General features: G+C 48.7%; 3 protein-coding genes across 19 annotated transcripts; 1 reads left to right on the top strand and 2 right to left on the bottom strand.

The window, feature by feature from the left end:
- Positions 1–730: 730 nt before the first annotated feature.
- Positions 731–7,442, bottom strand: LOC127591584 (aryl hydrocarbon receptor-like). The gene is made up of 11 exons (XM_052051821.1): positions 7,285–7,442; positions 5,886–6,064; positions 4,324–4,424; positions 4,150–4,239; positions 3,958–4,069; positions 3,776–3,885; positions 3,279–3,466; positions 2,998–3,107; positions 2,760–2,901; positions 1,317–2,430; positions 731–1,211 (listed from the first exon to the last, which is right to left on the bottom strand). The coding sequence occupies exons 1-11, from the start codon at positions 7,341–7,343 to the stop codon at positions 1,128–1,130; spliced, it is 2,289 nt and encodes a 762-aa protein (XP_051907781.1). The 5' UTR covers positions 7,344–7,442; the 3' UTR covers positions 731–1,127.
- On the top strand, positions 7,206–12,204 carry si:ch73-234b20.5 (uncharacterized protein LOC449923 homolog). The gene is made up of 4 exons (XM_052051838.1): positions 7,206–7,355; positions 8,553–8,757; positions 10,106–10,270; positions 10,807–12,204. The coding sequence occupies exons 2-4, from the start codon at positions 8,755–8,757 to the stop codon at positions 10,942–10,944; spliced, it is 306 nt and encodes a 101-aa protein (XP_051907798.1). The 5' UTR covers positions 7,206–7,355; positions 8,553–8,754; the 3' UTR covers positions 10,945–12,204.
- On the bottom strand, positions 11,320–19,066 carry LOC127591586 (heterogeneous nuclear ribonucleoprotein D0-like). 17 transcript variants are annotated; one of them, XR_007959915.1, is made up of 8 exons: positions 18,605–19,066; positions 17,647–17,815; positions 17,035–17,196; positions 16,636–16,951; positions 16,352–16,498; positions 14,119–14,234; positions 13,665–13,765; positions 11,320–12,363 (listed from the first exon to the last, which is right to left on the bottom strand). XR_007959915.1 is itself a non-coding variant. In XM_052051832.1 (8 exons), exons 1-7 carry the CDS (start codon positions 18,775–18,777, stop codon positions 14,152–14,154), a joined length of 951 nt encoding a protein of 316 aa, XP_051907792.1. In that variant the 5' UTR covers positions 18,778–19,063; the 3' UTR covers positions 11,320–13,765; positions 14,119–14,151. The 17 variants fall into 17 exon arrangements, 11 of the variants coding, with proteins under 11 accessions (XP_051907792.1, XP_051907794.1, XP_051907793.1 ...); XR_007959916.1 differs by having other exon boundaries at positions 13,701–13,765; XR_007959917.1 differs by having other exon boundaries at positions 14,123–14,234.
- Position 19,067: the final 1 nt, after the last annotated feature.

Here is a 19,067-nt window from a genome sequence, read left to right as displayed (position 1 = left end):
CATCCAGCGTCACCGTCGACGCTGCTCAATGACAGCGTTTCATCGCATTAGCAGAATCATCACATTGGAGCTACTTGAAGCATAATAATAATACGGCATACATTGAAATGGGCTTTTAGCTGGAAACCTAATCGGGAAGGCCCGAGGGCGTGCTGGAGCCTATCGCACCCCGTGTCGTGTCAAGTTGGGCTACAACTTACCGGTAGGTTTGACAATCAAATGGTCTGAATAAATGAAAAAGTTGTTGACCAGGTTCTCGTGCCTCTGCCACACGGTGGCGCCAAAACACAGCAACGAGCTGGTTGGAAGGCAGGCCGAGAGTAGAGTTGAGTCATCCCAGCAGTTTGGACAGACTCGAAAACAGAAGCTCTTCATTTCCTCTTACACTAGACACACATTGTCCTCGTTATCAAATACTTGCTAAAGTGCCTGAAATGTTACCTGCTTTTGCCACGATGAGTAGTAGGTACTACAGAGTACTAGAAATGGTACTTTTTGCCAGCGGAAAAGTAGGCACCCCCAGAGGAAAAAGCAGGTCGTTTCGGGGAGATAAGATAACTTTATTTTCTTAGATATTATTTTTCACGGTCCTGTTTTATAAGATCAACTTGCTACTAACCCCTTTTGCATCGGCAAAAGCAGATACTCGAAAGTGTGTCGGTCCAAGTAGCGAGTTGCCACTGCGGCATTTCCATTGGCAAAAGCCAGAGACGAACGACGAGGCCGCTCGTTCCATTCACTGAGGTTGTGTTTAATAGAAAAGCAAGAATATAAAGCACAAGGCTTGTCGGCAGAGATCACGTTTGACGCCGACGTTTGCTCTCTTCCTTTAGCTGCCTGAATAGCGTCGATCACCTGCATGAGTACATGTCTGAATATACGCCGACGCTTGACAAGCGAGTCCGAAGAGTTGAGTGAAACGTTTGAATGTGGCTATACAAATATGTCGTCGCTATGACTTATTATATAGGATGGCCTTCTCGTGACATCCCTCGGCCTTTGTGAAAGGAGCATAAAACGCAGCAGAGATGGAGTCCCTTTGAAATGAGGCGGCTTTTCTTTCCTCTCCAAGAGGTGGCGCCGTTCCGGGCGGCATTCCGAGCGGCGAGCTGCGCCCGCCTGGGTGTCTAGAGGCCGCTGTTCCGGGGCAGGCTGACCATCCCGGGCGGATGCACCGGGAAGGAGTACGGGTTCAGGGGATCTTTGGGCCTCTGGGAAAAGTGCACAAGCGGATCCGTTTCAACTCTTGAATCTTTCTTTAGGCGGCGACGCGACTCCTGCCACCTTTGAGTTTTAGGCGCGCTTGTTTGACTCACCTGGGCTTGACCGTTCCAGCAGAAGAAGGTCGACTCCAACGCTCCGTTTTCAGCGTGACGTTCCGGTCGGGACGCTCCCGTTTCCCAGGCCTCGCCGAGGGCGGGAAGCTGCGTCTGGCGGGCCGCTGCGTCGGGGGGCCGTGCTTCTCCGACCTCGTGCGGCAGGGCGTAGCCTGCGCTCGGAGCGCTGACGTGGGAAAGTCCCATCATGTACGGGGGGGCCTGGGGGGGACCGGGGCCAGAATTGGCCAAGTGTTCATACATGCAGCTGCCGTAAAACTGTGGGCCGCTTGCGTCCGTGCGGGGGCGGGGCCAGGCGGCCTGTTGGGAGGGATTCGAGTGGGCGCCCCCTAGGTCGCTGTCGGGGGTCACCGTTGAAGGTCGCCAAGCCGTCTCAAAACGGCAGGAGCGGGAGGGAACGCCGCGGCGGAAAGGCGTGTCGCTCGTAGGCCAGTGTCCAAGATGAGAGTCAGAAGGGGGTTCCGCACCGGAAAACAACACGCCCGAAAGAACTTCTGGCCCAAAGTCTAACAAGCTGTCAGGGTCGGGGGAAGCCTGAAGAGCGCTTTCGCCTCCTGCGGTTTTCAATCCCAGGGCCTCCTCCACATAGGCAAAGACATCGCTGGCCAGGATGTGATCCAAGTCCCGGTTCTGGTTCATCCTGAGCAGCGTGTTCTCCCACTCCCTCAGCTCGCGTCCCTCCACCTCCAGATCGTCCAGGCCGCCGTCACCCAGCTCTCCCAGGATCCGCTCCAGCGAGTCCAGCACGGGGTGCGACGCAGAGCCGCGCGTCTCTTCCAGCTGACCCGGAACGCTGAGCAGCGCGCGGCTGTCCGAGAAGGCTCGCTCCAGAGGCTGCTCCGGGTCGATTTCGTCTACTTGGGAGAAGTCGGCGAGGCGGGGGGCGGGCTCCCGGGAATAAAGCGAGCGGTCTTGCCGGTGTAAGGATCCTAAGAGGGAACTGGGATCCAGAGGACTTTCTGCCTCGGCGCCGGCCGCGGCCGGGACGGTGAAGTCATCCAGGGAAAGGTCATACAGGACGCCTTCTCCCGTGGCTAAGTTGAAGGGCAGTTGCCGTCTTCTCGCCTGGAGGTGCTCCTCTCCCTCTTCGTTCCTGCGAGGCAGTTTGGCATTTTTCATTCAAGCACATCCCAAGAGGAAAATCATCTGGGATCTCTCGGCCGGGGCCCCGATCGTGATCGTGAAGTTTCAAGGAGAGAGAGAGCTTCATTTTCCAAATTAAAAAAAAAAAAAAAGTTTGGTCCTTTTTGGGGGAAAGCGAATGGTCAAGGTCAAGGTCAAAGGTCATCTTCCTTGTCTAATATGCTTGATGCATGACATGCACTATCGATATGACATTTCTTCCTCTCCATCCTCAGTGCAAACATGCAAAAAAAAAAAAAGGCAAAGAACGGCGCCGCAGATTCGCGGGGGGCGGCTTACGTGAGCGGCTTCTGGCGGGCGATGATGAAGTCGGGCCGTCCGTCTTTGAAGACCACGCGGGCGGTGGCTTGCACCCACAACCACTGCGCCGTCCTGGTGAGCAGCCGGAAGAAAGTGAAGCCGCTGTCTCCCGTCTTGATCACTGCGGCCGCGGGAAGAAGGAGGGAACAAATCAAGATCGCAAATCGAGTCGGGACGTCGTCTCGGGGGGGGGGGGGGGGGGGGGGGGGCAACGTACTCTTGAGGTGGTTGTCGGCGCAGTACATCATGTCGGCGGCGTGAACAAACTGATAGCCGGAACCCGGGGTGATCAGCTCCGTTTCAGAGTAACCCAACACCAGTTTGCCCCTGACAAGAGCACCCGTGCGGAATTCAATTTCCAAAATGGCGGAAAACAATAACAAACTTCGACTTTGTCGCCACGCTGCTGGCGACCGAACGAAATTGTTCAGCCCCGGCTGGTAAGTCGGCGCGGCGCCGGATGCGAGGCATCGCCCCCCCCCCCCCCCCCCCCGCTACCTGGTGTCCACGGCCATGGGGGCAAAGTCCATCCGGTGTTTGGTCTGGAAAATGAGAGTCCTGGTGCGGATCTCCATGACGGGCGGCGGCTGCAGAGGCGTGGCCACGGCGAACAGGGCCAGCAGAGGATTCCCCTCGGGGCCGCCGTCCTCCCGCAGGTACTTCAGATGGCCGGAGAATTTTAAAGCCTGCGGGAGGAAAAGTCACGCCCACGTGAAGAAAAAAAAAAAAGCTCATTTGAGGCTTGGCGGCGGCCTGGATTGGAGACAACTTGATTTTCAAATGTGCTGAATGTGGACATGCAGCACGGATGGAAAATGTCTTTCCTTTCAAAATAAAACGAGAGTTACAACACAGTGACTAGACGTTGGCCTGTTTTGGACGTGGGAAATCCATCCATTGTCGAGACGGTGAAAATGTGCAAGCTATCGAGCCGTTTCTTGTTCCTCCCATAATTCCGAGAACCTCAAACTTTTGATGAGTCGTGTATCAGTCACCAGGAATCCGGAGGTGTTGTCCAGAAGGCAGCGCAGGCGACAGCAGAAGCTCCTCTCCAGGAAGAAGGGCTTCTCCGGAGGCTGGAGACTCAACGAGCTGCTCTGTGTCACTTTTACGGCAGAGCAGCGAAAATGTCGTCATCGTCATCATCATCGTCGTCGTCGTCATCCTTCCAACTTACGGGCGTCCGCCGCGGTCTCGCCCAGGTGGACGCCGAGCTTCAGCTGGCAGTTGAACAATTCTCTGTCGTCGATGTGGACCAGGTCAAAGACGCTCTGCTGCACCATGTCGGACTGAGAAGGACAACCGGACACAAATGTCCGTCCATCCGCGCAGGGACGCGGCGCGGCCGGCGCAAGAAGGCGAGTCTGACCTGATGGAAGCCGAGGAAGTCCTGGATGGTGGGCGAGGTGTAGAAGATGGTGCCGTCGCCCGTCACCACCATGACGAAGCCGTTGAGCGACTGTGCAAGAGGCAAAGCCGATGAGCGCCGACAGCGGCGGAGAGAGAACGCCCCCCCCCCCCCGTAGCGACGGCGACCTCACACCTTCAGGAGGAACTCGCCCTCAGAGAAGCCCACGCCGTCCAGCGACACCGACCGCCCGTCGCCGTCGGGGGGGCGGAGCCCCGCGCATTTCCTGCGCTGCGCTGCGAAGAAAGTGAAGACCTTTGAAAGGGATTTTGTGGCGGCGGAACGCTGCGCCTCTGCGCCGTGAGAAGCGGCCGTCCGCCGCGCCGCCCGCATCGGATTAGTCGGACGGATTTTTGGACTCGTCGTGGGTGCTTAAAGGGCTCTGCGACTTGCAGTCAATGTCATGTCGCTTTCAACACGTCGTGGGTAAACGCCGCCTCGACTGAGGCCCCTCGAATGAGCAAAAAAAGTATTCGAGTAGTTGCAGAGAAGCTGAGGGATGTTTTTGCCGTTCTGGCTGCTTCAAGGAAAGGACCTCTTTGAGGGTTAATCTAATCTCCCGTCGGTTCAACAATGACTCCTTTTCCCTTACGGTAATGACTGTATGGCACGCAAGGCAGCTTCCTCCCCCCTCCCCCCCCTTCCTCCTCCCACTCGCTGCGCCTGGCTTTTCAAAACAAACCCGCCTGATCGGCCGCTCATCTCGAGAAGCGGGCGTCACGTGAGCGCAAGAATCCTCCCGTTTGTTGTTGTTAGCAGGAGCCCGCTCGGGGGGGGGGCTTCCAACTGCCCAGTTCAACTTTCAGGGCTTCCACCGATTCGTCCCAGACGGCGAGCCGACGTCCACCCCCACTCCAAGCAAGTGCTTCCATAATTCGTGGAGCGCCGCCCTGTTCCGCCACGGCAAAAAGGCGTTCTCAGTTAAGCTCTCGATGCAAAAACTTGACCGCATGTGCGCTCCTGCTACCGGGAGCCTCTTTCAATTCGAGACGGTGCACGTCGCGAGCGGGGTTTTGACTAATCAACTAATCGAAGAACTTTACAATCGATTATTCTCTCAATGATGACATCATTTAACCAAACACAATCGGATAAAATTTGATTTGCATTTTTCTGTCGATGATCCAATTATGGTTTAGTTTGTTTATCGATTTTTAAAAAAAACGATGCAACGATTAAAGAACATCACACAAAAGGGACTAACGTCCTCGGCAGCATTTTTGAAACGGATTCAGTTTCTGGTGTTTTCCAAAGTAAAAGCAGATGCTTGCAAAGGGCCTGCTTTGACTAAACACAAAAGAATGACTCGAAAAATCAATGAAGAATTACCGTACAGTTGAGAGAAGGACAGGAGGGCAAATTTAGTGGGGCGGGGGGGCTTTAAATGGTGAGGGGGGGGCGGGTGATATAGGAACGAATGAATGTCAATCTAAAAAAATAGACAACAAAAATAAAAAAACACCATTCGCGGGTACTCCGTGACCACGTTTGTTTTCTCGTCTTCGCATTTGCGGTAAGCTCAGCAGATCGCTCACGAAACATCGCGTCGGACGGAAAAGAAGCGCTCGCGCGGCTTCAGGCGCAAACGGCGTCCAGATTGGCGCTTTCTCGATCCCATGTGGGAAATGACAAAAAGCTCTTATCAGGCTGGAATAAGTTGGAAAGCGCTGGAGCGTGAGACGCCACGCCCAACCTACTGTGGAAGTAACTCTTGACTTTGAGGTATCCCACGCTGAGCCGCAGCACCGACAGCTTGTCCAGACGGTTGCGGATCTCCTCTGAGAACGGCAGCAGGCCGGTCAGCCGCTCCAGCTCCACATTGAGGCGGTCCCGATGCCGCTTGGACGGATTGGTCTTCACGGGCGGAGGCGCGGCACTGGACAACAACGACAACGACAACAACGCGAGGGGTTCAGTGAGAGCAAAAGCACACATCGTCCTTCCTCCCACATGGAAAGATGAACCAGGATATTTAATGACAGAGTCAGCGCCACTCTAAATTACAGTGCAATATTGTGGTCCTCTGCTTTAGTGCAGTCATTGAAGCAATCTTTTTCTTTTGGGGGGTGGGGGGGATTGTTTTTTAGAGTAATGTAGACAGGCAACTCCAAATTAAGAACTGTGTGCCTTCAGTGTAGTGCCAAAAAGAGAAGATCTGCCAGTGAGTGTGTTTGAATGTGTTCGTAACACGTGGAAAGAGTAAAACTATACACGCATCTTCCCTATAGCCGTCGCTATTCACTGAAAAAAGGGCGGCTTTTGTGTTTAAACCAGAGTAACACGAGAAGTCCTTTGCCACCACCTTTGTGCCAAGGAGCAACGTTGACGCGAGTTGGAGGCATTCATGTGGACAAAAGTAAAGCTTTGGCACCGCCTTGGTGCTAGGGAACTTTGTCGAATGAGCGGAGACTTTGACAAAAGTAGTGCTTAACCACTCTCTTAGTACCAAGGAATTTGTGTTGAACTGAGGTGAGGAGTTCCACTTAGATTACAATGGTGCTTTGCCAGATACCCGCATTGGAGTTGAGGAGCTTTCATTTCAACCAAAGTACTGTATTGCTTTGCCAAAATCTTGGTGACAAGGAACCAAGTTGGAGTTGAGGGCCTTCGTGCTGACAAAACTAGTGATTTGGCACCAGGTAATGGCATCAACGGGCAATTACCTCCTTTAGTTAGCTAAAGGGGGGCGAGAGACACGACTGATGCTGGTCCCTATCAACGACCGCAATGAAAACCCATCGGAGACTGCAATGACACGTCAGGGTTTGGGAAACTCCCTAATGCCCCCCTCCCTCCCCTGTAAAATAGAAAAACAGGGTTATGTCCAGTAGGTTTTTGATATAATTTATTTCATAAACAATATCTTTCCTTCTTCATTGTCCTGATTTTTTTTTATTTTGGGAGAGGGAGGCACCCCGTGTGCCTTATTGCGAAACACGGACAAAGCTGACCACATTGTGGTTATGACGCCAACGTTACAATAACTGTGGCACGATGACGTAGCTGACTTGTTGATGGACGACGTCGACAGAAAACACTTGTTAGAAGTCAACGAGTGACTACGCAAGTGTAAAGAGTGCGGATTTGAGCACGTACTTCTTCTGAATGGGCTTTTTCCTCCTCTTCACCGCGTAGACGCCAACATTTCCCTGCATGGTGGCGCTCGGGTTAGTTACAGTTGAGCTTCACTTTACTTCAACGGGAGGAAGGCAACTAGTGTCCTCCGGAGTCGCATTTAACACCGATATCCGGATTCCTCGACGCCTCTGGAAGCGGATTTTCATCAGCGGCGTCTCCACTTTGATATGTAATCCTAACCACTCGACGCGAGCCGAGGGAAAGAACATTCACGAGAGCATGTCCAAAAAAAAAATCTCGCAAGTTTTCCAGTAGACTTGGTCGCGAGTGGACGACAGCCTCTTTTCCGCTTCGGCCAATCACCGGGCCCGATACAGGAGCAGCCGTCTAAGTCGCGCGTTGTCATTGGAGCAAACTTTCCCCTTTGTTTCCTTCCAAATCAACAAACGCCAAATGGACTTTTTCAGTACCCTTGTACATTCTCTACACGTAAAACTAATTAATCTATCGCTTGATTGTATTTTTGAGGTGAGAGTGTTTAGCTAGAGTTGTACGATAGTGACGCCGCTTCCTGTGACCCGGGTTTGGTTTCGTACGACATCGCCCCCGAGCGGTAATGGGCATTAATGGCAAGGACGCTGCGATCCCAATCCATCCATCCGAGCCCCGCTTTATCCTCACGAGGGTCGCGGACGTGCTGGAGCCTCTCCCAGCTGACTTTGGGCGGTAGGCGGGGGACACCCTGAAGTCCAAACGCGCGCTTTAGTCTTTTCACTAACCAAAGTCAACGCAGTAGTATCCACAATTACAGGAAATAATTCGAAGAAAACCACCCAGTGACCCAAACAGCATATGTACCAAGTCAAAGTAGTGCCCTGGGATTGGCTGGGGAGGGTGTCCCCCGCCTGCTGTCCAAAGACACCCGGGATAGGCTTTAGCACGCCCCGCGACTCTTGTGAAGAGAAGTGGATCGTAAAATGAATGGATGGATGGACAATGTCAAAGTATTTGGAACACAAAAACAAATTCAACAAACAAGAAGCGTCCAGTTGTCTTAACTTTGGCACATTTGGACATCATGCCGCACGTCGATGCAATTAAGTTGCCAGACGCGAGAATGAGGAAACCAAATGACGCCATCAGCTGACTGCGCTTCACGGCTGACGATTCTCGAGTGACCTTTTGAGCTTACATGTGCCTTCCGCATTGACCCAGAGCCAGTCTCTCTCTCTCTCTCTCACACACACACACAAACCCCTGTTGTGTCTTTTTTTTGCTTTCCAAAGGAGGAAATGAAAGTGCAGAGATGGCTTCTGGGCCCGCGCCAGTGGCAGCTGTTGTCAAGCCAGTGAGACTTTGATTGAGGCGGGCAGGAGTTAATGAGTAACGCAGCGGAGGTGCAACCCTCAGCAGTCGAGTCACAAGAAGCAGCAAAGATCACTGCTTGCCAATTTTAGTTTTGGATATTAACCCGCAAGTGGCGTCACGATGGTGAGTGCTCAGTTATTTTTGTTCCACTTCCCCCCCTCGCCCCTTCTTCTTTCTGGCCCTTTTCCTTTCCTGCGAGTGTTTGGACAGGGTCGAGGCTCGGTGGCTGAGATGACGCCCAGCTGCGGGAGAAGTTATGAGTTTTCTTTTAGCTTGTGCCGTTCACCGATGGATTAGATTGACGCAAAAGCCCAACGCTGTACCGTTGTGAAGCAGGAAGTGTGAAGACACTCTTGACTTAATCATGCCGTAAAGTTGACGCTGATAAAAACAAGAAGGTTCCGGGTTAGTATGCAAGGTCTAGGAAATTGCCTTCAATACCCCCACCCTAAAAAAAAATAGACCTATTCAGGTATTTGAAGACTCTTAAATTGTCTGCTTGTGTCAAAAAGTATACTTTCTTTGCTACTGCCAATACAGACATCCAACTCGTTCATGTTTCTGAAAATAGCATTAAGTCGCTCTATTGCAGTGAGGAAGAGGGCCCGAGCGGGTACGCGGACTTTGTCTTTAATATGATCAAAAACGGTATTCATTAGACTGACTATTTTTACATTTGTTTTACAACAAACGGGTTAGGCTCACTAAAAACACGCCTTTGGTGTTTTGGGGAAAATCCCAGCGCTCGGTCAATGGAGGCCGCAGCTGGTGGTGGCCCGTCGCTAAATTGTCTCGGGTGTTTACGAAGGGCAAACTTTTTAAGGCAATTCAATGCAGTATTTTTCAAAAATGCACATGCTTCCTTGTAACCATCTACGTTATCCTTGAAGACGACATCGCCGGTTTCTAAGCTGTTGATGTTTACCAAGACACAAGCGCGACTCATTCATTTGAATTGTCCAGATGTTATTTAAAAAATATATCTGAATCGTTTTTGTTTCGTTTGTTTGCTCCTAATACGAGCATCACGATTGGTGTCTTTTTGCTTCATGAAAGCCTGACTGCGGACGCTGCTGTAAACGAGGATTCTCGGCCACGTTTGGGTCCTTGCTCTGGTGCCAAAGTAATGATTGTGTCCAAGATTTGTACAAAATGAAAGAGCAAAAGGACAGCTAAGCTTGGACTTTGGTTGAAGTCGTCAAAGGCCAAATCTTGAGCGGATTTGGAAAGATACATTGAAGAATGCTGGTCCTTAAGGTCGACGGAAAAACGAGATTAGATACGAGACTAAATTGTCTTTGGAAACCAGTGTTAGGTTTCTTCAAAGTGAAAACAAACCAGGTTCGACTTTGACTCAATAGTCTGTGATGTTTTTGAAAGCCAGTTAGTTAATTAGAAACTAGTTAATTATAAAGCCAGTTAATTAGAAAACCTGTTAATTAGCTTTTGTGGACCCCCCCCCCCCCCACAGGCTGACCCGAACGTCCCGTCGTCCGGCTCCGCTTCTAAGCTGGAGCACGTGCAAGGTCAAGTGAACGAGGTGAAGGTCATTCTGAAGGACAACATCGACAAGGTTTTGGAGCGAGGAGACCGGCTGGACGACTTGATCGGCAAGACCGGAGACCTGCAGGCCTCTGTGAGTTTTGGACATTTGGCGTCAGGCGAGTTCTTTCGGGGGGAAATCGACTTGCCTGGAGCGCGCATGTCTCCCATATGAATTTTGATCATTGCGCTCACGTTGCATGTACTGCGTCCGAATTCAGTTTTGGGCTTTTTCATGTGGGGCAAAAGAAGATCCCGCTTAGTTTTTAATGTAAGCTGACCTCCAAGACGGGAGCAGTGGTAGAGCGCGTAGGTGCTGAGCTGGAGCAGGACCGGAGTCGTTTTCACCGGGAGCAGGACTTATCTCACTATGGCCGGGCACTGGGGCAGGATTGTTTTCTGTGGGAGCGCGATGGGACGCTATTGTCGACACCGCCCCAAACGTTTCTGGAACTCCCCAAAAGAGCCTCCTCGCAGGACGTTCTTTTGGCTGCGGGAGAATAACAGACCATTGTTGGGAAATTCAAAAGCGACGTGGCAAAAGTCAAACTACTCGCTGTGCTTTGGTGTAGCTAAAGGGGCCCGAAATGCGGGCGGCCATTTTGATGACATTGACGTTGCCGTTTGCAGGCCGACTCCTTCCAGAGAACCTCCACGCGGGTGGCCAGGAAGTACTGGTGGAGAAACATCAAAATGCTGGTCATCATTGGCGTGATCGTGCTGATCGTCCTCATCCTCATCATCTTGGCTTCCACCAAAGTCATCTAATCGCTGCACGCGGCCATTTTGGATGAATTGAAAGGCAACGAGGGGAAGCCTGTTTGAGAAGAATTGAGCAATTTAATCAAAGACGCCTGCGTATGCAGCTGAAGGTCCATGTACGTGTATGCCGGGGTTTTTTTTGGGGGGGGGGGGGGGGTTCCTCACGAGTAAGGTACACGCGCAACCGACTTCTGCATTCAGCAAAACAAGTGAAAACACTTCCTTCCGGCACACGTAAATGGCGAAAGCCCGGTGAGGCCGACTGGAACAAAGATGAACGTAAAAGAAGTGCAAACGTCTTCCTCTAACTCGGTGCATGAGTTCCAAAAAAGAATACGGTACTAATCTGAATAGTGACATTAAGAATGGAAGCCAATGCGGTTACATTAATCGGACCTTTTATTGAACATGAGCTGATCAAAACAATACACTGCAATCATTTGCACTCTCAGCGCAAATCAAGTGTCAAAACACATCGTCAAAAGCCATTCCTGACCGTCTCGCAAACGAGCCAAAACTTTTAGACACGGGCCTTTAAGCTTGTTTTGATGGGATCTGGTGGGACGGGAGAAGTCACATGAATTGATTGGGGGGAGTGGCGGGGGCATATTAAAAGAATCGATTTCTGAATCACTTTGAAAAGGAAAATCCATTTGATTATTATTACATTTTTTTGGGGGCGGGGGCGCTCTAATTACTAGTACGACAGTCTTACAAGCTAACGATTCAACACTGCCTCTCACTGGTGATTTCTTTGGGGACCATGTCCAGCCTACAAAAGTATGTCATCAGACCAAACTAGTCCACGTCTGTGCTTGTAACACTGCAAGGCCCAACGAGCAAGCAGGGCCCACATGCGAGCAGCCTCCTTGCCCCCCCCCCTCCCAAAAAGCCACAAGTAAGACAGAATTCCAAAAACCACGTACTACGATGCTCTCTGGCTGCACTTGTTAGTTAAGGACACGAAGGACAAAGCGTAGACTAGTCCATGGACTTCAAGCTGGATATGGAATAAATGCTCATAGAAATGGTTGGCATCACACTCCCCCACCCCCACAAAAATAATCATTTTATTGTTTCCTCACGCTTACATTGAATACATTTTGTGTGTGTATATATACCAATGTTGTATAGGGCTAATAGAATGTGATAAATGTGCATCTGCATTTGTAAATAAGTGTCGACCTAATCATAAAGCCTTAAAAAAAAACGGATAAAGGGGCTAAAACTCCCCTTAAATGCAGGCAAAAATCAAACCAGGGGCGGGGGGAAAAAAAGTGTCAGATTCACGGAACACTCCAGAAAATAAAGAGTAAATATGGGCTCTTCAGTTTGTTTTTTTTTTTTTCTTTTCTTACGATCGGCAACGAGCGCTCGGTGGCCTCTCCGCCGCCCGTCAGCCACCGTCCTCTTGCCCCGCCGCACCTGAGAAAAGACGCGCACACGTCAGAGCCGGCGCACAGCGCCACCCAACAGGAATCCCCCGTGTGCCAAAAAGTCAATAGACGTAATATGACGATATATTAACATTAAAACACCTTAAATAGAAAAGCAATCTTGAGGACGACTAGAAGAAAAATTGGTCATTACAAAAAAACAAAAAAAAAATCCAAAAGGGAAACACTGCGTGCAAATGATGCTTGCGATTCTCGTGGCTTTACATTGGATACGTCTACTTTTACAGAAAAGTTCCAGAAAGTCAGTTATACAGAGGAGAAGACATGTCGAAGAAAGCAAACGTGATCCCCCAACACAATGGCGGCGTCCAGAGAAGCTGTTAGCTCATGGACAAGAGACAAAAGCATCAGGAGTGCAGAAAGATTAACAACTGCTTGGCCGTAGTACCCTTTGGAGAGCAAATACTTAATTCCAAATAATCATTACTTGTGGTGGGGGGCCTGTAAAAAACAAATGACGGAAATTTAACCACATACAGCGGCGCCTCGAGATAACGGGTTTCATTCATTCCTTGACCATGCTCGGATCGTCAAAGTACATTCCGGACACCCCGGCCAACCAAAAGAAAAAAAAAAAAAACAACGCACATTTTTGCAATGTCTTTTTGCAAACTTTAGCGCTTTATAATGCGCAGTCGTTAACAGTGACATCGAAATCGTTTCTGCCACTTTTTTTTCCCTTCAATTCAATTGATATTGTGCTGCTCCCGGTGCATGCCACATGACCTCCTGGGTCCGGTAGAATATGAAAATACGGATACAGTGGACCCCCCCAGATAATTGCATTTGGAGGATTGAGGGTAAAGATAATATCATGATACAGGTATTGTATCATGATATTATCCGTCTACATGTGTTGCTCCACCACTGTGGTCAACTTTCCATTGGTTGAAAGATGATGTCACCACACACACATGCAAGTTCGACAGGGGTATTTTAGCCTGTTTGTTAGCATGAAGCTAAACATAGTTCACCAAAGCTGAATGTATGTGGTTCTCTTTTATGTTTCTTTTGGAAATCAATGTCATGTGGGAGTGGCAAACAGCTCAAAACCGCCTTTTTTTTCTTTTTTGAAACGGAAAATCGGCCAATCGTCTGCGCCGTCACTCGTATCTCGAGGCACCACTGTACATCTTTCTCAAACAACTCAAAAACGAGATGAAGCAAAATTGGAGGAAAAAAATGGCAACCTCGTATCCCATTTTTTTTTTTTTTTTGGTTTTGTCGTTTTCATTTTGAGTTGATATACAGGATGTTGTGAGACCATACCAAACGGCAGCAAGCGAGAGCGTATGCGTCTCGTACCCGGTCCGCATTGAGCGGGCCCTGAGAGTATCTGGAGTCAGCTCATGGCCTGCAAGGAAGCTCCGCTGGCAGGTACAAACAAGGTATGTCAGAGTTAGGAAAGACAACATACTTCCTCTTTGTTTTTTTTTCTTTCGATTTTCCGTGAACTGTACATCCATTACTGCAGTAGTAGTAGTAGTAGTAGTAGTAGTGGTTTACCTGTTAACGTTACAGTTAAAAAAAAAGAAGAGACCAAAACAAACAAGGTGCAAAGGAGGCTGCAGGTGTTAAAATAATCGCCCCCGTGTAGCCTCTACGTTACCAAAAGGAAAATATCAATGACAACATAATATTATCAAACAGTTAAATCAACAGGACTACTTTTTTTTTTTTTTTTTACATCTTACGGGAAGTGCGGGCGTTGGAGCGGACATACCTACTCGTGTCCTTTGAGGCGACCCCGAGCGCTTTAGTACGGTCGGTAACTGTTGCTGTGAATGGCGCGCCGCGGGGACTTGCCGTAGCCCACCGGCTCATCTACAGATGAGGGCACAAAACCACAAAACAATAATAACAAGAGTAAAACCAAAACAAGAAGCAAAAACTGTTCCAAATTGCCACATATTTAACAAATTCAAGTCCCCCCCCCCCCTCGCATGCAGATTTTGTCGTTGAATAATGAAGATGATTTTATTTATTTTTTAATCTATCCAATTACTCCATGGGACACTCGGTAGAATCATCGAGCATAACGCTATCATCTCCAGTCCGACCCCTAAATTGGCTTTCGAGTGAAATTTTAGGATCAACATCGAAGGTCCCGTCTACTTCATGTTGAATTTTCACCCCAAACGTCACATAATGTCCCCGTTTTGCGAGGAGTGCAAACTGACGAATAAGAAAGCAACTTCTGCAGTGTGAACCCACTTGAGTTCCAAACGGGCAATCCATCCAACAAGTGTGTCATTTAATACGCAATACTCACTGGCCAGGCCCCTTTGCAACCGTTGCCGTCCCAGACGAATGCCGCAAATCCGAAGCGGCGCATTACAGACTTGGCAAAAAAATTAAAAAGGGACACGTATCGTGACGTAATCCAACCCAAAGCAGCACGAGAGGCTCCGTGACGGGCGTGGGCAAATTCTGGTGGACGCGTTTTGTTTTTAAAACGCACCGAAGATGAGAGAGAAAAAAATAAAAATATATATATAATGTAACACGGTGCTAACACAGGATACAATGTTTTTCACAGCATACTCACAAATAGGGCGAGAATTCTTGCAGGCATTGGTACTTAATTCATGAAGATTAGTCAATATATTACAAATTATCGCAATGCAAACCTGATATGCTAGAGAATTTTTTTGGGGGGGGGGGGGGAGTTTACCTGCATCTCTGATATTAAAAAAAAAGTGGTGACCAGTGCTTCATGATATAGCGTGAACATTTTAAATTATTTTAATTAATATATTGCCATCTTACACCGTTAAATAGCATCTCACTCATGTTTTATTTTATGATTTATAATCAACTGCGACTAGAATGGAGGGGGCCATATTTTGCCCACCACTGGCCTATGAAGTCAGCATCGAAATGATGAAACGCTGCAGGACAATCAACTCAACAATCAACCTTGCGGGAAAAAAAAACAAACTAAACAAAAACTAAACACTGTAATGTGCATGCCAGGCCAGTAGTCGGCGATGTCACATTAGCGTGTCAAAAACACATTAGTGGCAAAGTCAAGTTGAATTCCGTATTGTGAACGCAAACGTCAGCAGCGCTGTGGTGTGACAATGATTTGAGTGTGACGTTTTTTTCCCCCCCCCCAAGATTTAAATAAAAAAAGGTGAAATGCTGTCGTCAATAAACACGGAAGACCACGGCAGACAGACCAATGGTGGGTGTCATAGCAGGATTACGATGAACTATTTTCGCACTATTTACGATGGTGTTATCCGCTCGACCAAACATTATACAGGTGCATCTCACTAAGTGGGAAAGTCCATTGATTTCACCAGTTCAATTCAAAAAGCGAAACTCATTGATTCACTACACACAGAGTGTAATATTTCAGGATTTTATTTTCTTTTTTTTATATAATTTTGATGATTGTAGCTTACAGCTAAAAAAAAAACAAAAACAAAATACACCATCTCAAGAAATTAGAATGACACAATCCAAAATGATTTTGTTAATATAGAAATTATGTAGGAATTTGCCTCGTGAAAAGAATTTCTGTTGAAAAATGTTGAAACCATTTTTGAGTTTGAAATTGAACTACTGAAATAAATGGCAATATTCTAATTTATTGAGATGCACCTGTATAAGAAGAAAGAAGAAGGGAAATCCCATCAAAACTGTCCTTCCATATTAGGTACAAAAAAAAATAAAAGAAAATAAAACCAAAAATACACTCACAATGTTAATAAAACATGTTTAGATGCAGTGTTGACATTAAAGATTGACAAGAGTGACAGTGACAATATTGATATTTGATGCGGGTGTATCGATACTGTATTGTAGCAGACAATACAATACATCAGGATATCCATATCCCCCCACCAACAGAGCCCCCCCCCACCCTCCCACCCCAATCCCCCACCCTCAATAAAAATATGATCTAGTTCGTTCAAAGGGTCTACAGAGATCTTCACACATGGACTTACTACTGTCGCCACCGTATCCGTAATAGTTGCCGTAACCAGAGTAATCGTAGTTGCCGTATCCGCCGTAGCCTTGATTGCCGTAGCCGTAGTTGCTGTAGCCGTGATTCCAGTAGTTGCCGTAACCCTGGTTCCAGTTGGGACCGCCACCTACGATCACATCCTCGGATCACTTAACGGCCTCGGCGACACGCTCGCGACCGTTGATCGGCGTGCTCGTGAAACTAGCGCGGGGGTACAACGTGGACGTATTTTTCCCCAAATGCCTTTTTCAGGCAAGGACTCACCGCCTCCCCTGCCTCGAGACCTGGGCGAGTAACCTCCTCTGCCTCCCCAGTACTGCTGCTGCTGGTACTGCTCCTTGGACATGGCCACCTTCACTTCACACTGCACACACACCACAGTCCCCAAATATCTTTTTTTTTTCTTGTCCCGCCGCGGGTGACGGCGACTTACGGAGAAAGGCATTACCTTACTCAGCCCAATGTTGTGGTACTTCTTCTCCATGATGGTCTTAACCGGTTCTTCCTCCTTGAACGTGATGAAGCAGAAGCCTCTCCTTTTGTTGGTTTTGCTCTCCATGGGAAGCTCGACGGCCTCCACCTGATGGGATTCAATGGAAGTATGATTCCTGTTCGATTAACAATTAAAAAGAAAAAAAAGGAGGCCTGGCACGGGATATCGACCTCTCCAAAGGTGGCAAAGTACTCTCGGACTTTTTCCTCGGGAGTGTCTGGAGAGAGGCCGCCCACAAAGATCTTCTTGACCGGCTCCTTGCTCTTCATGGCCTTGGCTTTTTTGGGGTCAATGACCTTCCCGTTGAGTTTATGCTCCTTCTGCGCAGTGACCTGGGCAATGAAATCATCCATCCAGTCGAGATGAAAACAATCCTGATGAAGTTGCACGTCCGACGGGTCCTGGAGCATTAGTAATCCCACGGGGCCCAACGTGTAGTTACAGGCAAGGATGGCGGGGAACCCGCTCAGATGCCTTTGGTGCATTTATTTCAATACCCTTGATATGCAGCTTAAGGTCCTACTATTGGGCCAAAAGTAGCACGAAAGGGAAAAAGGACCGTTGTCCTGCTAGTCAGCTGAACTGTCGTACTACTGGGGACAAAGAACAAACAGGACGAGACAATAGACCTTAAGCTGGATATCAAGGATATCAAATAAATGCAAAAGTCGCGCTCATTACTCATGAGAACAAATAACACAGAAGCCCACGAATCTTCCTTGGAACATCAAGGGTATCGAGCCAAATGCTCCAACGGCTTTTCAAACAATGCCGCCATGTACCTTGTCAACACTTGCGGCCTCCTTGAAGAGGACAAATCCGAATCCCCTTGAGCGGCCCGTCATGGGGTCCAGTTTCAGAGTGCAGTCGATAACTTCCCCAAACTTGGAGAAGTAGTCTTTCAGGTCCTTCTTGGTCGTGTCCCAGCTGAGGCCGCCGACAAACACCTTCCTATTGGCAATGTGACCATTACTGAGATGTAACTTTTATACATACACAGGGCACGCCATGAGGTATACAACCTAGTGAACGTGCTGCAATCATTCTTCTCAGTGAAACAGCTGCTATACTGGTGTTTAAAAAAAACACCAACAATAAAATCCCACGGTCGATTCCCACCCTCTCACCGTCAAGAAATGGGAGGCTATCTAACATGTCTTTGAAGAAATGAAAAGCGGACAACTCGCTTGCACCGTTCTCCAAATGAGACGCAAAGCTCGCTGGCTTCATGGTGTTTATTTGTCATTCCCAGGTGTCAAGTTTATATATAACTGACAAACCAAAAAAGGATTTCACAACACCATAATGCAAATTATTGTAATTGTTAGACATCGTCAAACAGCTGCTACTTTAACATTCACGGTACAACAACAGATGCTCTGAATGTTACAACTATGAATGGTGCGTGATTGGGGACCTTCTCTGCCTCTCCTTGTTACGCTACGGAAAGTGCTATTCTTCTAGTGGACCTCGGCGGTATCGAGCATGTTGTGGTACCACTGCTACTACACTTAGAGCATACAAGTCAAAATTCAGACAAAACAAATGGCTTTAAAAGGCGATTTAGCGGGTCAGGAAAGAGCACGAACACCATTTAGTACAATTGAGCGGGAGGTGGAACGTTTAATCGAATTCACCGTACAATATTTTGGCAACATTACTTGACGAGGAGCAGGCACGCGGCGCTTGAATCCCACTTGTTCTAGCCGTTGATACATATTTAAAACATTAAAGTCTTACCCTTCATCCTCCTCATTTTTACTGGCGTCGATCCTCGCCCCGTCGGCCTCGCCCTCAGTCAGGCCGCTGTCGACGGCCGCCGCGGCCGTCATGGGGTCGTCGGTGTAAGCCTCCCCGTCCTCCTCCATCCTCATGATGCCCACGTCTTCACTGAACTCGCAGTCTTCCGACATGTTTGTTCCTCCTTTCCCTCGTTCTTAGCGTAGTTCTTATTTGTCGCTGGGGTTGCGTCAGTAAGGAGAAGCTAGGCTATAGGCTAGCTAAAATTCCGGAGGCTCACCGCGAGGCTAGCTGGAGAGTTAGCCTCTGAAATTGGAGCATGTACTTCAGCTTGGCCGCGGGTTACACGAAATGTTGATATAATACGTTTTAACTGGTAATGTTTGTCGTTTATTTACTTGGCGGCGGTTCTCCTTCTTCGCCCACGTCTTCTTCGCTCAAACTGCGCTCGCCTCGGTGACGA

Source organism: Hippocampus zosterae, chromosome 18 (genome assembly GCF_025434085.1).
Source record: "Hippocampus zosterae strain Florida chromosome 18, ASM2543408v3, whole genome shotgun sequence".
NCBI classification, from domain to species: Eukaryota; Metazoa; Chordata; class Actinopteri; order Syngnathiformes; family Syngnathidae; genus Hippocampus; species Hippocampus zosterae.
Note: the sequence above shows the minus strand (reverse complement) of the source record. Positions and strands in the feature narration are given on the sequence as shown.

Bases quoted from the DNA above. Each gene is read 5' to 3' on its own strand.
- LOC127591584 (XM_052051821.1), bottom strand. From the start codon at position 7,343: ATGCAGGGAAATGTTGGCGTCTACGCGGTGAAGAGGAGGAAAAAGCCC. The intron at 4,070-4,149 runs GTCAGACTCGCC...TGTCCTTCTCAG, and splicing joins ACTTCCTCGGCTTCCATCAG to TCCGACATGGTGCAGCAGAG. The intron at 3,108-3,278 runs GTAGCGGGGGGG...TGCTCTTGTCAG, and splicing joins CCCATGGCCGTGGACACCAG to GGGCAAACTGGTGTTGGGTT.
- si:ch73-234b20.5 (XM_052051838.1), top strand. The intron at 10,271-10,806 runs GTGAGTTTTGGA...TGCCGTTTGCAG, and splicing joins CCGGAGACCTGCAGGCCTCT to GCCGACTCCTTCCAGAGAAC.
- LOC127591586 (XM_052051825.1), bottom strand. From the start codon at position 18,777: ATGTCGGAAGACTGCGAGTTCAGTGAAGACGTGGGCATCATGAGGATG. The intron at 17,816-18,604 runs GTAAGACTTTAA...CATTGCCAATAG, and splicing joins AAAAATGAGGAGGATGAAGG to GAAGGTGTTTGTCGGCGGCC. The intron at 17,197-17,646 runs GTACATGGCGGC...TTCATTGCCCAG, and splicing joins AGGCCGCAAGTGTTGACAAG to GTCACTGCGCAGAAGGAGCA.